This window comes from Cariama cristata, unplaced genomic scaffold (assembly GCF_000690535.1).
Source record: "Cariama cristata isolate BGI_N322 unplaced genomic scaffold, ASM69053v1 scaffold27332, whole genome shotgun sequence".
Lineage (NCBI taxonomy): Eukaryota > Metazoa > Chordata > Aves > Cariamiformes > Cariamidae > Cariama > Cariama cristata.
This window is the reverse complement of record NW_009604819.1, coordinates 7,651-19,460: the sequence shown is the minus strand read 5'-3', so window position 1 is coordinate 19,460 and position 11,810 is coordinate 7,651. Positions and strand designations below refer to the sequence as shown.

Here is an 11,810-nt window from a genome sequence, read left to right as displayed (position 1 = left end):
TTCAGCTCCTGCTCAACAAAGAGCTTGTTGCTTGGAGGCTAAGGTGCCAGACCCTTTCCAAGCCTCAGTCCTGAAGCCTGTGCTTTGACCTCATTGTGGTGTTTCTGGGATGTCTGTGGCACATTGCAATCTTATTTTACAGGGCCGGGCGAGTGGAGCACATGCGCACGGACCGGAGGCTGCAGAGCCTCCTGCAGACCCAGAGGGAGCTGATAGGCAAGGAGCTGTGGCTATACAGTGAGTGGGGAGTTTGAGGGGTGAAGTGGGGTGTGTGGTAGCTCCGTTGCAGTCGCCCACAGGCTTGGGAACCCTACTGCTACAGCAGCAGTGCTGGGGTTTTCTCTCCCACCTCTTGCTGGTGCATGAAAGACCTGAAGGCAAACAGAGGGTGGCTCCTGCAGTCCTAAAAGGGAATCCTGTTATGAAAAAGCCTCGTAGAGAGCAAAGTTGTGGAGGACCCAGCTAAGTTAGAAAACACAAGCCCCAAAAGGGGAATCTGCAGGAATCTGTACTTTTTGTGGGGCAGGTCTTCAATGCCCAGGAAGAGAGGGAAGGGCTTTAGCTTTGAGGAAGGAGAAGACTCTGTATATGTGGTTGGGAGCTGTGGAAACCTCTTTCCTATAGAGCCTGTCCCTTGAGCATAGTTGTCCCCTGAAAATGTCCCTTCTCCCATTGTCACTGAGTCCAGGTTTGGGTGTTAAATGACCGCTATCAAGACAGCTCTTCCTCATCTCACCAGCATTGTGAGCTTCTGAGCAATGTAAGGGATGGAGACCCCTGACACAGGTGTCTCTGGGACTGTGGGGTCTTCAGTCTTTCTACCGGTCCTGTGCTCCAAGACAGAATTCACAGCCAAGCATCTCATCCCAGAGCTTCCTTTTTGCCCTCCCTCCTGTTTCTTGTGAGTCAGCCAGGCCTCTGAAGAGTAGAAAAAAGCAGGCAAAGTGGCGTTTGCCCCATAGTGGTTCTTGAGCTGTGTGTCTGGATGATGTTTCTCTGCTCAGGGGCCTGCCCCAAAGTGCTGTTTAGTTGGCAAATGGATTTTCACCCTAGTGCTGTCCTGCAAAATGGGTTCCTCTGCTCTGGTGCCTCGTAAAGGGCTGAGGCAAGACCATGGGTCTTCTGACCAGGCTCATGGGCTGCACTTGAGCCTGGCTGGGACAGAGTTTCCCACCCTAACTCACTGTCTTCTCTCAATGTGCTTTTGCCCAGTTGGGATCAACACCTTTGACTACCTGGGCAGCATCCTGAGCTACGTGGTCATTGCCATTCCTATCTTTTCTGGGGTCTACGGTGACCTGAGTCCAACAGAGCTCAGCGCCCTCGTCAGCAAGGTGAGCTAATGGTGATCTCCCAGACACCATTGTGGAGAGTGAGCGGGCACTGAAGATGGAGGTTTCATGTGGGGCTGGTGGCACTGGGGCTGGATAACCTGCAGCAATTGACCTTCAGGTTAGACTGTCCCTGCCCGTGATGGCATGGAAATGGGAGCTTGGAGCCAGCTGGTGTATGATTAACCTGGGGGTGAGAGCTGTCAAGGACACAAACACATAAGTGTTTCCTACCTCAGACCTCTGTGTCTAAAAAAACCAGGAGGTCAGAAAGCCTCTGGCTTTCAACAGTGTCCTGAGGATTGGGGCCATGCAGTGCTGCAGATCTGTGTTATGCCCTAGGCTGCTGCCCATGGTGAGCCTGGCCACCTGTGAGGCTGAGCTGGCTTGCATTTGCCTTCCTGACGTGACTCCTTCCCACACTCTCAAAACTGGCTTGTGATAAAGAATGCAGAGCTAAAAATAGCTAAGTGGGCACTGCAGGCTGAGACGGCCTTCTCTGAGCCATGTACAGTGCTGGGGCAGGGCTGGTGGCATGGGTCTGCACGACTTAGATGGGGCAAGCGTGCTGGGCCCCAGGCTGGCCAGCAGGCACTCTGCAAACACCATCCTTGGGTGGCAGGAGATGTGTGCCCCTGGCAAAAACTGCTGTACTGTGCAGGGAAGCCCTGCTCCATCCAAACATGGTCATCTTCTCCTTCACTCCCACCACCCTGGGTGACTTCTCCACCCTTCTTTCATCTTGCTGGGACTGCTGACGTGGCCAAATGTCTGGAGCAGCCATGGAGGAAGGGGCAGTGCCCCAGCTCAGCACTGACCCTTGCTCCCTTGCTCTGGCATGTGATTTCTCACCAGAATGCCTTTGTTTCCATCTACCTCATCGGCTGTTTCAGCCAGCTCATAGATCTCTCCAGCACCGTGACCGATGTAGCTGGCTACACGCACAGGTGAGCTTCTCTGTGGGCAGGTCTCTGCAGGAAAGGAAAGTGCGGGAGAAGACGCTGCCTAGGTCTGTGCTAAATAAATAAGAAACAATTGCTTGTGGGCAAGCACAGACAAGTTTGGATATTGTGAAGAGGCTGCTGGAGTTGTCCCTGGCATTTATGCAACCTCTTGTTTGTCTAGGATTGGTGAACTGCAGGAGACCTTGCTGAGCCTTGGCAGAAAAAAAAATGCTAACTACTTAGAAGCCAAAGCCAGCTGGGATTTGGATGGGTGAGTCTTCTCTCAGCAACTGGCTGGCTTGCAGCTTATGTGCCAGAGTGTGGAGCTGTCACAGGATGGAGGTGGCCCTTGGTGTCATAGCCTGTTGCATGCAGTTGGTTGGAGCAGGCAGTGCTCACTGTGATTTGTCATTCTTGGGGTGCCTGGGGCAGGGTTGCTGTCACAGAAGCACAGGAGGTCTAAGGTGCCTGATCTTTGCCAGTCTCAGCATGATCGCTTACCCCCAGATCTCTCCTTCTTTGTCTTGGTGGTGGCCCAGCAGCCATTCCAGGGAAGACCCAGTGCCAAGGGACACAGCTTTCCTTCTGGAGCGAGTGACACTTTCGGTGCCATCCTCTGGCAAGCTGCTTATCAAGGACTTGAGCCTCAGGATCTCACAAGGAAACAGTGTGATGATTGTGGGGAACACTGGCACAGGGAAGACGTCTCTCCTGAGGGTCCTTGGGGGACTCTGGGAGAGCACACAGGGTAAGGCACTGAGTTTGGAAGGTGGCAGTGTGGGGTTGTGAGGCCAGTGCCACCTTGTGATGGTGAATGTGTCACTGATGCGCTGGAGCCTCCCATCCCTATCGCATACTCTGCTCCGGTTCTCATTACTTTGCTCTGTGTTGCAAATACACCTTTTCTGAGATTTGTTGGCTACTTCGTGGGGCAGGGCTGCACCGGCGGCAGTGGGGAGTTGCTGGCTGGCACTGCAGGCTTGGCATGAGTGTGTCTCTGTGCAGGGAGTATCAAGATGCTGACCTGCTTTGGCCCCCGAGGAGTGATGTTCCTGCCACAGCGGCCCTTCTTCACTGACGGAAGCCTGCGTGAGCAGGTGAGCCCAGGGGCTGCCTCTGCTCTGGCCCCAGCTCTGCTCCCAGCTGTGGTCGGGCCCTGCAAACCTGTGTGCTGCAGAAAGGCCTCCAAGAGGGAGGATGCTTGTGGCTGGTCCTTCCCTCATGCCTGAGTTCATGCCACTGCTGTTGTGTCTCTGATGGACTGTGTCCAGCTCCTTCTGACATAGCTTCTTTTGCTCTGTTAAACAGGTGATCTATCCCCTGAAGGAGATATATCCCGTTTCAGGTATGTGGAAATTCATTGGAGCAATTAGCCAACTCTGTGGTTGTTAGCTCCCTGTCCTACACCCAGTGCAGCTTCTCCCCTACCATGTCCCATCAGGAGCGCTCATCCATTTCGCTTTTGTTGCTCTCTGCTTTTCCCTGGAAGATTTACCTTAGTGTAGGTTAAGGTCAGCTCTGTGTTCCCTCCTTTTTGAGAGGGAACATATTGTCTTAGTAAGAACATATTCTCTTGCTGCAACAAGGACAAGCTGGCCATGCTCTGTATGTTGTGCTAGACCTGATATATGTTGAGGCACCTTGCAGTTGGGATACATCTGATCTGCCTGGTACAACCTGCCTTTGGGCAAGCCATGCTTGCTTTCATCTCGTTTTTGATCCACCTCCGTCTTTCACTGTTCCTCTTTTTCAAATGATGTCCCAGGGCCTTGCATGCTGTCGAGGTCAGACTACATGGATCCTTTCTGTCCCCTGCCCTCTTCCCAAGCCAGACCACACATGGTCTGCTGCAGCTTGCAGATATCCAGGTTTAAGTTTCTGTCTGAGTGAAGCACTGTTACATGCTCCTTTCAAACATTTGGGAGTCACAGTCTTGCAGAGAGTAAGTGCAGCCATCAGCTACTGTTGTAGCTCTTCAGCAGCTTCAGAGGGGTCCATGGCAGATGCACAGCCCTTCTGCTCAGCCTCTATAGGTGCTGACTGTACCAGCTCAAGTGTATGTTCTGCTCCACAGACAGTTCACCCTGAGGTTTTTGCCATCCTACATAGGATCCTTTTGCCGGTTGTTACCCGAGCCCTGCTCCCATGACTCCACCACCTGCAGTGTACAGTGAGCAGTCAGCCATAAGAGAGCAGCTGGTGGGCAGGCCCTTGCCAATTGAAGCCTGGATCCTTGTGTTCTGGCTGTGTCCGTCTGTGACCATGGACTGAGCCAAGTCTCAGGTATATCTGTGGAGCCCAGCTACCTCCTGCCATGCTGCTCACAAGCATGGTTAACATTTTTAAGGAAGGTCAATCTTTGGGAGCTCTGAGCCAAAGCTCAGGACCTGATATAGTTAAATAGTTGAGTCAGCCACACTGGACCTCAGGAGATCCTCCACTCGTTCCCTCCTGCCCCACTGACTACTCCTTGCAGCTGTGGCCTCAGCACACATTGCCTCTGCTTAAGCTTTATGGCTTTCTCCCCTAGGGTCTGCAGATGATGAAAGAATTGTGCGATTTCTGGAGCTGGCTGGGCTGGTGAGTCCCCGGCAGTGCTGCTGCCTTCTTTCCTTGTCCTGCCAGCGAGGGAAGAAGGGATGAAGTTTTGTGGCAGCACAGTGTGACCAGGTGCTGGACACATGCGGGGACATTGTCTGCAGCTGGGACAGGACTGTCCATGGGACAGGCAGAGGAGGAGCGATATGGAGCAACTTCAGCTAAAGTAGGAAAATAGAGTAGCAGGAAGCGGGTGGTTATGCTCAGGGCCGTGAGCTGACAGGGTTGGGGGCTGTGTTCACAAATCTGCTGTGCTCTCTGCAGACTGATTTGCTGGTGAGGGCTGGAGGACTGGACGAGCAGGTGGACTGGAACTGGTAAGGGAGCTTGCTATCTGCATGAATTTGGGTGATCCCTCTGGGTGGGGAACACTTCTAAGCAGAGACACATTGCTGCTGGACTTACGAACATTTGTGTCCTGTTGGAGGTGGGCAGTATACAGGGGCAAAGCTTTCATGCCCCAAGCATTGATGCCAACAATCACCAGCCATGCTGCTCTGCAGGCAGCTGACTGTGCACAGGGGTGCAGAGCCACTCCCAGCATGGAGGGTAGCATGGGGGACACACAGGGACAGTTGCTTGCTGGGGTCTCCAGTATCAGCAACCATAAGCTCTTCAGCAAACAAGCTTTTTTTTTGAGGGGGATATTGAAACTTGACCTTGCTGCAGGTATGACATCCTGTCTCCAGGGGAGATGCAGAGGCTCTCGTTTGCACGGCTCTTCTACCTCCAGCCAAAATATGCAGGTAAGTGAGTGACTGCGAAAGAAAAGAGCGGGGGGGAAGGCAAGGCCTTTGGTGTAAAGAGAAGCTGGTACCGACAGCTCAGGAAATCCTTTCTTTGCTAGGAATATGCTTCATCTTGGCCATTATTTTAGCAGCATAGCACACAGAGGATTCAGGGGTGAAAACATTTCATTATCTGTGTGGGGAGTGGTAAATCAAGAGGCTGTATACAAGACATTCTCTTCTTAGGGAACTAGTGGTTAATGTTCTTTGTCCAGGTCTGACAACACCTGAAGAAGCCCCCTCTCAGCATACTCACCAGTTGCCGCGTAAAGAAGCATGCATGCTAGGGAGCGTGGCGTCAGCTGCCTTATCTAAAGCTCCTGAACCTCTGTAGGGTTGTAGAAGCAATGTGGGAAATTTAGCTGTAACGCAGCAAAAGAAGACAAGGAGCAGTGGGAGGAATGGTTGTGAGAGATCACAGAAGCAGCTCCCATTAGCAGATGAGGCTAATTCCTTTGCACACCTAGATTGCTAGGGACGGCTGGCGGCTTGTGGGGGGCTGTTGAAGATTTGTCATGAGGGCCAGGGTGGGTGTGGGTGAACAGAGCTGGTGTCGGTAGCAAGTAGCCACATGTAAGTACCTCTCTTCCCCTGAAGCCTTGCGGCAGGGCTTGCTGCTGTCTGGGCAGAAGGAACCTGTGGATTGCCAACTAAAAGCTGTAGAGATTATGTAAAACAAATTTAATTTATCTGCTCTGGATCTCTAGTATTTACCTGTAACTGACAGGAAGATGCATCAGGCCGTCCTGAATGTTCCAGGTAGGGTCTGGGTCGGAGGGGTGCACAGGCTGCTGCTCAGCCCGGCACCCTGGCTCATGGCCTGCCTTGAGAGGGTCGTGTGTTGGCTTTCACAATGGTGGGGATGAGGCAGTGGCTGGCAGCTGTTGAGGGAGAGGAGTGAGGTGTTTGGATGGATTTGAGGGCTTGTGGGGAAGGGCAGTTTTCCCAGTTGACTCATACCAGCTGTGCGAGAGGAAAATCCGAGTCCTTAGGCTTCTCCTCACTTGCCTTCTGCAGATGCCTTTGGTGAACTCTGGTTAATATATGAAATGTTCTTGACAGTTGCTGCTCTTTTGCCTAGGGGGGATGACTGGTTGGGAGACGATTTGTGGGGCTTACAACTTTTCTTTCAGTGCTAGATGAAGCCACCAGTGCCCTGACAGAAGAAGTGGAGCATGAGCTGTACCGTGTGTGCCTTCAGCTGGGCATGACACTGATCAGCGTGGGACACAGGGCCAGCCTGGAAAAGGTGAGATGGGGAGAGAGCACTCCACGCCTCCCTGGTGGTGGCAAGACAGGGGAGGCAGAGGGGTTCCCTGATGAGCAGAGGGGAGTGACTGAGGCTGGAGAGCCTCACTGTGGGAGGACATGCCCTTGTAGAGACGTCCCTCAGTCGTCATGTTATTGAATTACAGTTCCACAACTGGATTTTGAAACTTCATGGGGAGGGAAGATGGGAGCTCACTCGATGTGAGAAGATGAAACGGCTCCCAGCTGGGGAAGGATGCTGAAAAACATGCCCTTGTCTGGCCAGCCGCAGAACCTGCACATGCGTGGGAGAGTTCTGAATAGCAGACATGGAGCTGCCAAGCCAGCAGCTGTCAACCAGGGATTCATCCGCTGCAAGACAAGTTCTGGATTTTGCTGATGGACACAGAGCCACATCTGAACTCATGGTGTGGGATTCTGCCAGGAGCAGACGCATCTATGCCATCCTTCTCCCAGCCCCCTTCTCCAGCCTCTCATGGGGGAAAGGGCCAAACTGTAGGCTGCCCAAAGGGAAGATGCTGCCTCATGGGGCTTGTAGAAGCAATAGCCAGAGGAACCGCCACTTGTCCAGGATGCAGTGGTGTGAAGCTAGGAGGCAGCCTCCTGTTCTGCCCTCTGTGTCTTGCTGGGACCTCTCTCTCTTTGATACACAGCTCTGCAGAACAGACCTCTATACTTGTGGCTCTGTTGAGGGTTGTGCTCCTCAGCAGGAGCCAAGGGATGCACTGTAAGGGGAGGAGAATGCTGGCACACAGAGGGGGCATGTCCCTACTCTCCTTATGACACAGAGTTACAGGTCAAAGGAACATTTTTGTATTAAAATCTGGGACCTGTTTTCCAACAATGTTTATGGAGAAGAGTCAGTATTTGTTAACCAGACAGCTGCATTTTTTCCTTCTGGGGTTTGCTTTGGAGGAGATGCTTGTATATTGGCAATGGTCCTGGACTAGACTATTGCTGAAGACCAGAGTAAGGGTAGGAGTAATATACCTACCCAGGGCTGGGCATCCTGCCCTGCGGCTACCTCCACAGCTACTGCAAGGCACAAGGAACCCCAAGGAGGGTTTTTGTCCCTCTGCTTTTAGGGAGGAAATAGAGCTCGACTCCCCTTACTGTTCTGCCTATGATGAGGCATGTTCTCTCCCCTGCCTCCCATAGGTGTGTGGAGACAGAGGTTTTGAGGGTCTCTGTGTTGCAGAGAGGTCTCTCAGACTGCTGTGGAGGTATGGTCTCTGAGCACTTACTGACCGCCAGTTGCTTTGTGACATTTCTGGACATGGCCCCAGTTCTGCAGTGGAGGAGCAGGAGGTGGCTGCTCACAGAGCCAAGCTAGCAGCTCTTCTGCCCCTCCACCAGCCGCTTGTGTCCCTCTATGATCTGCTGCACAGCTTCGTGGTCGTCCAGGGTGGTCAGGTCCCCAAGCTCACTGGCCTTGTCCTCCACGATTTTCCTTAGCACGCGACGCATAATCTTCCCCGAGCGTGTCTTGGGCAGCCGGTGTGTGACCTGTGATGGGCAGGAGCAGAGCTAAGGCTGAGGGAAAGGGGTTGGCCAGGCTGCTGGAGTGGGTGTTGCACCAGCCTGCACGTTACCTGAACGTAGTCTGGAGCTGCGTACTTAGCAATCTTCTTTGAGATCAGCTCCCGTAGCTCAGCAGCGAGAGTCTCCTGCATGTAGCCACTGTCTTTCTTCAGCACAACAAACACGTAGGCTCCTGGCAGAAGGACCACCGGGTTACTGAGCACCGTGCGCAGCATGTTCCCGAGAGCCTGCCTGGACCTAGTGCCAGGAGAGGTCTCTGCTGGTAGTCTCAGGGGATACTCTGTAGCCTGAGCTCTAAGTGCTTTCGGTCATGGTGCTGCTGCTGCCTTATGCAAAGCCCAGCTGGTCTCATGTGTGGGTTGTGATGGCTGTGCCAAGATCCCCGCTAACATGCTGTACGGTGTTTGCACAGCGTTACTACCAGGGGTTGGTGTGACAGTGCTGCTTACCACTGCAGTGCAATAGCTCTGGGAGAGAGGTTTCAGGGGCAGGAAAGCAAGCATCTTACCTTCTCCCTTGATCTCATGTGGGTAGCCGATGACAGCAGACTCTGCCACTGCCACGTGGTGATTCTGGAAGAGAACGGGGCTGGGGTTTGGCTCCTGGGAGCTGCCCTGACCCAGCTTGGCTGCCGCAGCCCACGGTAATGCAGAGGGATAAGCAAGGGCCCCAGATGGCCTCTGCCCTTTTTCCTTCTTGCCTCAGCAGCTCTGTCTGCAAATACAACTCTTCCCTCCTGCTCCGGCTGCTTTTGGCTTGCACCTTCTAGCCCCTGATCTGTGCCTCCAGGTTGATCTACCAGGTCCAAGAATCTTTACTGGCCCATGGATGCTCCTCCTTAACATGCCTGGCTGCTGCTTTGGGATTCATCCACTTACAGCATCAACCTTATCAGGGCTTTGTCCCTCCATTGCTGCAGAGAGCCAGACTGGGAGGGGAGAGGGTGGGAAGCTGTTTCCACAGGCAGGCTGTGGGGGCAACACTGTTCCCTGCTGCTACAGCAGCAGCGTGTTTCTGTCCGGATATTTCAAAGAGGCTCCCCTGAGCACCACCAGTGTACCTTCACTGTCCCCTCAGATAGCTTTACCTCCCACCCACACCTCTTACCACAACATCCTCCACCTCCGCAGTGCCCAGCCGGTGTCCACTGATGTTAATGATGTCATCCAGCCGTCCTGTCAGCTGGTAATAGCCCTCACTGGTACGATACACGCCATCCCCGGTGAAGAAGAACCCTGCAGCGGCCAGAACCATGCCATAGTCACTTGTTGCAGTAAGCACATGAGCGGCTCACCAGCTCTGCTCTCACCTCGCCCCCTTCTCCTCTCTGTTGGCACCAGGGCTTATGTACCCTGCTCCTTCCTCAACTGCTCAGGGTGAAAGTGCCTACCTTCCTTGCTAGTCTTCTGCCTCTGTTGGTACCTGCTCTGCCATCAGGCTCCTTCCCTCATTCTGCAGTGCACTGGCTAATGCCCAGCCTGCCTCATCACCACAAGCCAGGAGCACTTTGCTCCAGTGCAGGTGCCTGTGGTCCTGCTACTTGTCCCCTTTGCTTCATGTCTAGATACACACACTCTTGGGCTTGCTCAGTGCCTCTGGATGAGTGACGGAAGCTGACAGGGTTTGCGAGAGATGCACCAAGAGGCCTCTCTGTGCTCAAGGGGATTAGGGGCAGAAGGACAAATCCACTGCTCTAAAACCGCATTTGATCCAATGGGTAAGGTTGCTGCAGAGGTATTGGGCATGGGGAGATGAAGGGCCTCAACACTGGAGGGTCTGTGGAAGAACAAAGCAGCAGTACCAGCTCTCCTGAGTGCTGCCCTGTGCAGAAAACCATCAGGCAGATGCAACCGTACCCAACCAGACACCTCTGTTGTGACCTGCCATGTGTTTTTCTTACCTGGATAAGGAGTCAGATAGGTTTCCAGAAATCTCTTGTGGTCATTGTAAATGGTTCGTGCCATACCTGGCCAGGCTTGCGAGATGCAAAGAGCTCCAGAGATGTTGTTTTCCAGAAGGACGTTTCCCTGTAAAATAGTTACCTTTTAGTAACCATGGCTGAGGGCACTTGGGATGTTTAGTCATTGCCGGTTTAACAGCCCCATGATGGAAATGTCAGGGAAGGCAGCGAGGAGAGTCCTGTGCCCTGAACTCTGATGGGACAGGCTCAGTCTCTCCCAGCAGATGTCTGCAACCAGCTGCCTACCATGGTGGGATGCAGGACCCCTCCAGGGAGACTGGCTGTCCCTGCCCAGCTACTTCACCTTGGAAGGACATGTGCCAAGGAGCCCAAGAACAGCTTATCTTGTCAGGACACAGCAAGCTAGAGAACAACTCAACTTCTGCACTAGTTGGAAGAACAGCTTCACTGTTAGTCCGTTTCCAGTAAAGAAGGTTGCTGTCTAGCAGAGGGGGGCAGGAAAGGCATCCTTACGGAGCTCCACTCCCATCAGCAAGTACATGCTGCAAGTGCCTGGGAGAAAGCGGGCTGAGCCTGTGCCTGGGCTGCAGGTTATAAATGTACCTTGTCATCCAGGAGGGAGGGGCTGATCCCAAAAAAGGGTCTCATAGCCATGCCTGGAAGGATTTCAGCTCCAGGATTAGAAGGACGGGGTGAGATACAGATGCCTCCTGTTTCTGAAGCAAAAGAAACTGTAATGCTCATCAAAGTCAGGGACAAGAGGAAAGCCAGGTAGCACTGCCTTGTCCCACAGCCTTTGCCCTGGCCCTCACTGCACCCTGCTGGACCACAGGCTGGGGCTGGGTTTGCCAGAGAGCTGGGGAAGACTCTTTGCAGAAGAATGATCCTGCTCATTTAGTTCAGCAGAAATCTGCTCCCTACCGTGAACTCCCCTGTGTTTCTCTGAGTTAGCTTTAAAGGCGATTTCTCTTTCATGTTTTGGTGCCCGTGCCCCCTTACAGCATTGCTCATACAAGAGTGTCAGTAACAACTGTTCCCACTTGGCCAACAAAGCAGCACGTCACTCCTGAAACCTGGGAGAGCAGAAGCTGGAACGAGGGGTTGTACACATCTCACCAGTTTGCCACCACGTGTCCACTACTGGGCACCGTGTCTCGCCGACCACGCGGAAGAACCACTCCCACGCCTCCCTGTTGATGGGTTCCCCCACTGCAAGGGGAAAGACAAGGGGACAGTGCTGAAAGATCAGGTCAAAGACACAGCTTGCCAGGGCCTGCTTGCAGAACCACCGCCAAATAGTACAGTCTCCCGACTTTGCACTCATGTGCTGCTGTTCTTGGCATTTGTGGGAAGAAGCACACCTGATGCCCAAGGATTTGCTGCTCCAGCTCATGCCACCAGCAGTTACCTGAGCCAA

The 11,810-nt window shown here is 53.3% G+C and overlaps 2 protein-coding genes across 2 annotated transcripts in view; one reads left to right on the top strand and one right to left on the bottom strand.

The window, feature by feature from the left end:
• Positions 1-7,172, top strand: part of ABCD4 (ATP-binding cassette, sub-family D (ALD), member 4) — a 14,951-nt gene extending 7,779 nt beyond the window's left edge. The window contains exons 7-18 of the mRNA XM_009695758.1: positions 143-237; positions 1,213-1,334; positions 2,187-2,278; positions 2,457-2,546; positions 2,815-3,023; positions 3,281-3,372; positions 3,584-3,620; positions 4,806-4,855; positions 5,138-5,190; positions 5,543-5,619; positions 6,795-6,910; positions 7,077-7,172. Of these exons, the coding sequence (XP_009694060.1) occupies positions 143-237; positions 1,213-1,334; positions 2,187-2,278; positions 2,457-2,546; positions 2,815-3,023; positions 3,281-3,372; positions 3,584-3,620; positions 4,806-4,855; positions 5,138-5,190; positions 5,543-5,619; positions 6,795-6,910; positions 7,077-7,172 (1,129 nt within the window). The remainder of the gene's footprint in view (positions 1-142; positions 238-1,212; positions 1,335-2,186; positions 2,279-2,456; positions 2,547-2,814; positions 3,024-3,280; positions 3,373-3,583; positions 3,621-4,805; positions 4,856-5,137; positions 5,191-5,542; positions 5,620-6,794; positions 6,911-7,076) is intronic.
• Positions 7,173-8,259: 1,087 nt separating this feature from the next.
• ACSS1 (acyl-CoA synthetase short-chain family member 1) overlaps positions 8,260-11,810 on the bottom strand; it is a gene marked incomplete at its 5' end in the record, with an annotated part of 11,197 nt that continues 7,646 nt past the window's right edge. The window contains 7 exons of the mRNA XM_009695760.1: positions 8,260-8,436; positions 8,523-8,644; positions 8,981-9,044; positions 9,580-9,707; positions 10,373-10,499; positions 10,997-11,109; positions 11,510-11,608. Of these exons, the coding sequence (XP_009694062.1) occupies positions 8,260-8,436; positions 8,523-8,644; positions 8,981-9,044; positions 9,580-9,707; positions 10,373-10,499; positions 10,997-11,109; positions 11,510-11,608 (830 nt within the window). The remainder of the gene's footprint in view (positions 8,437-8,522; positions 8,645-8,980; positions 9,045-9,579; positions 9,708-10,372; positions 10,500-10,996; positions 11,110-11,509; positions 11,609-11,810) is intronic.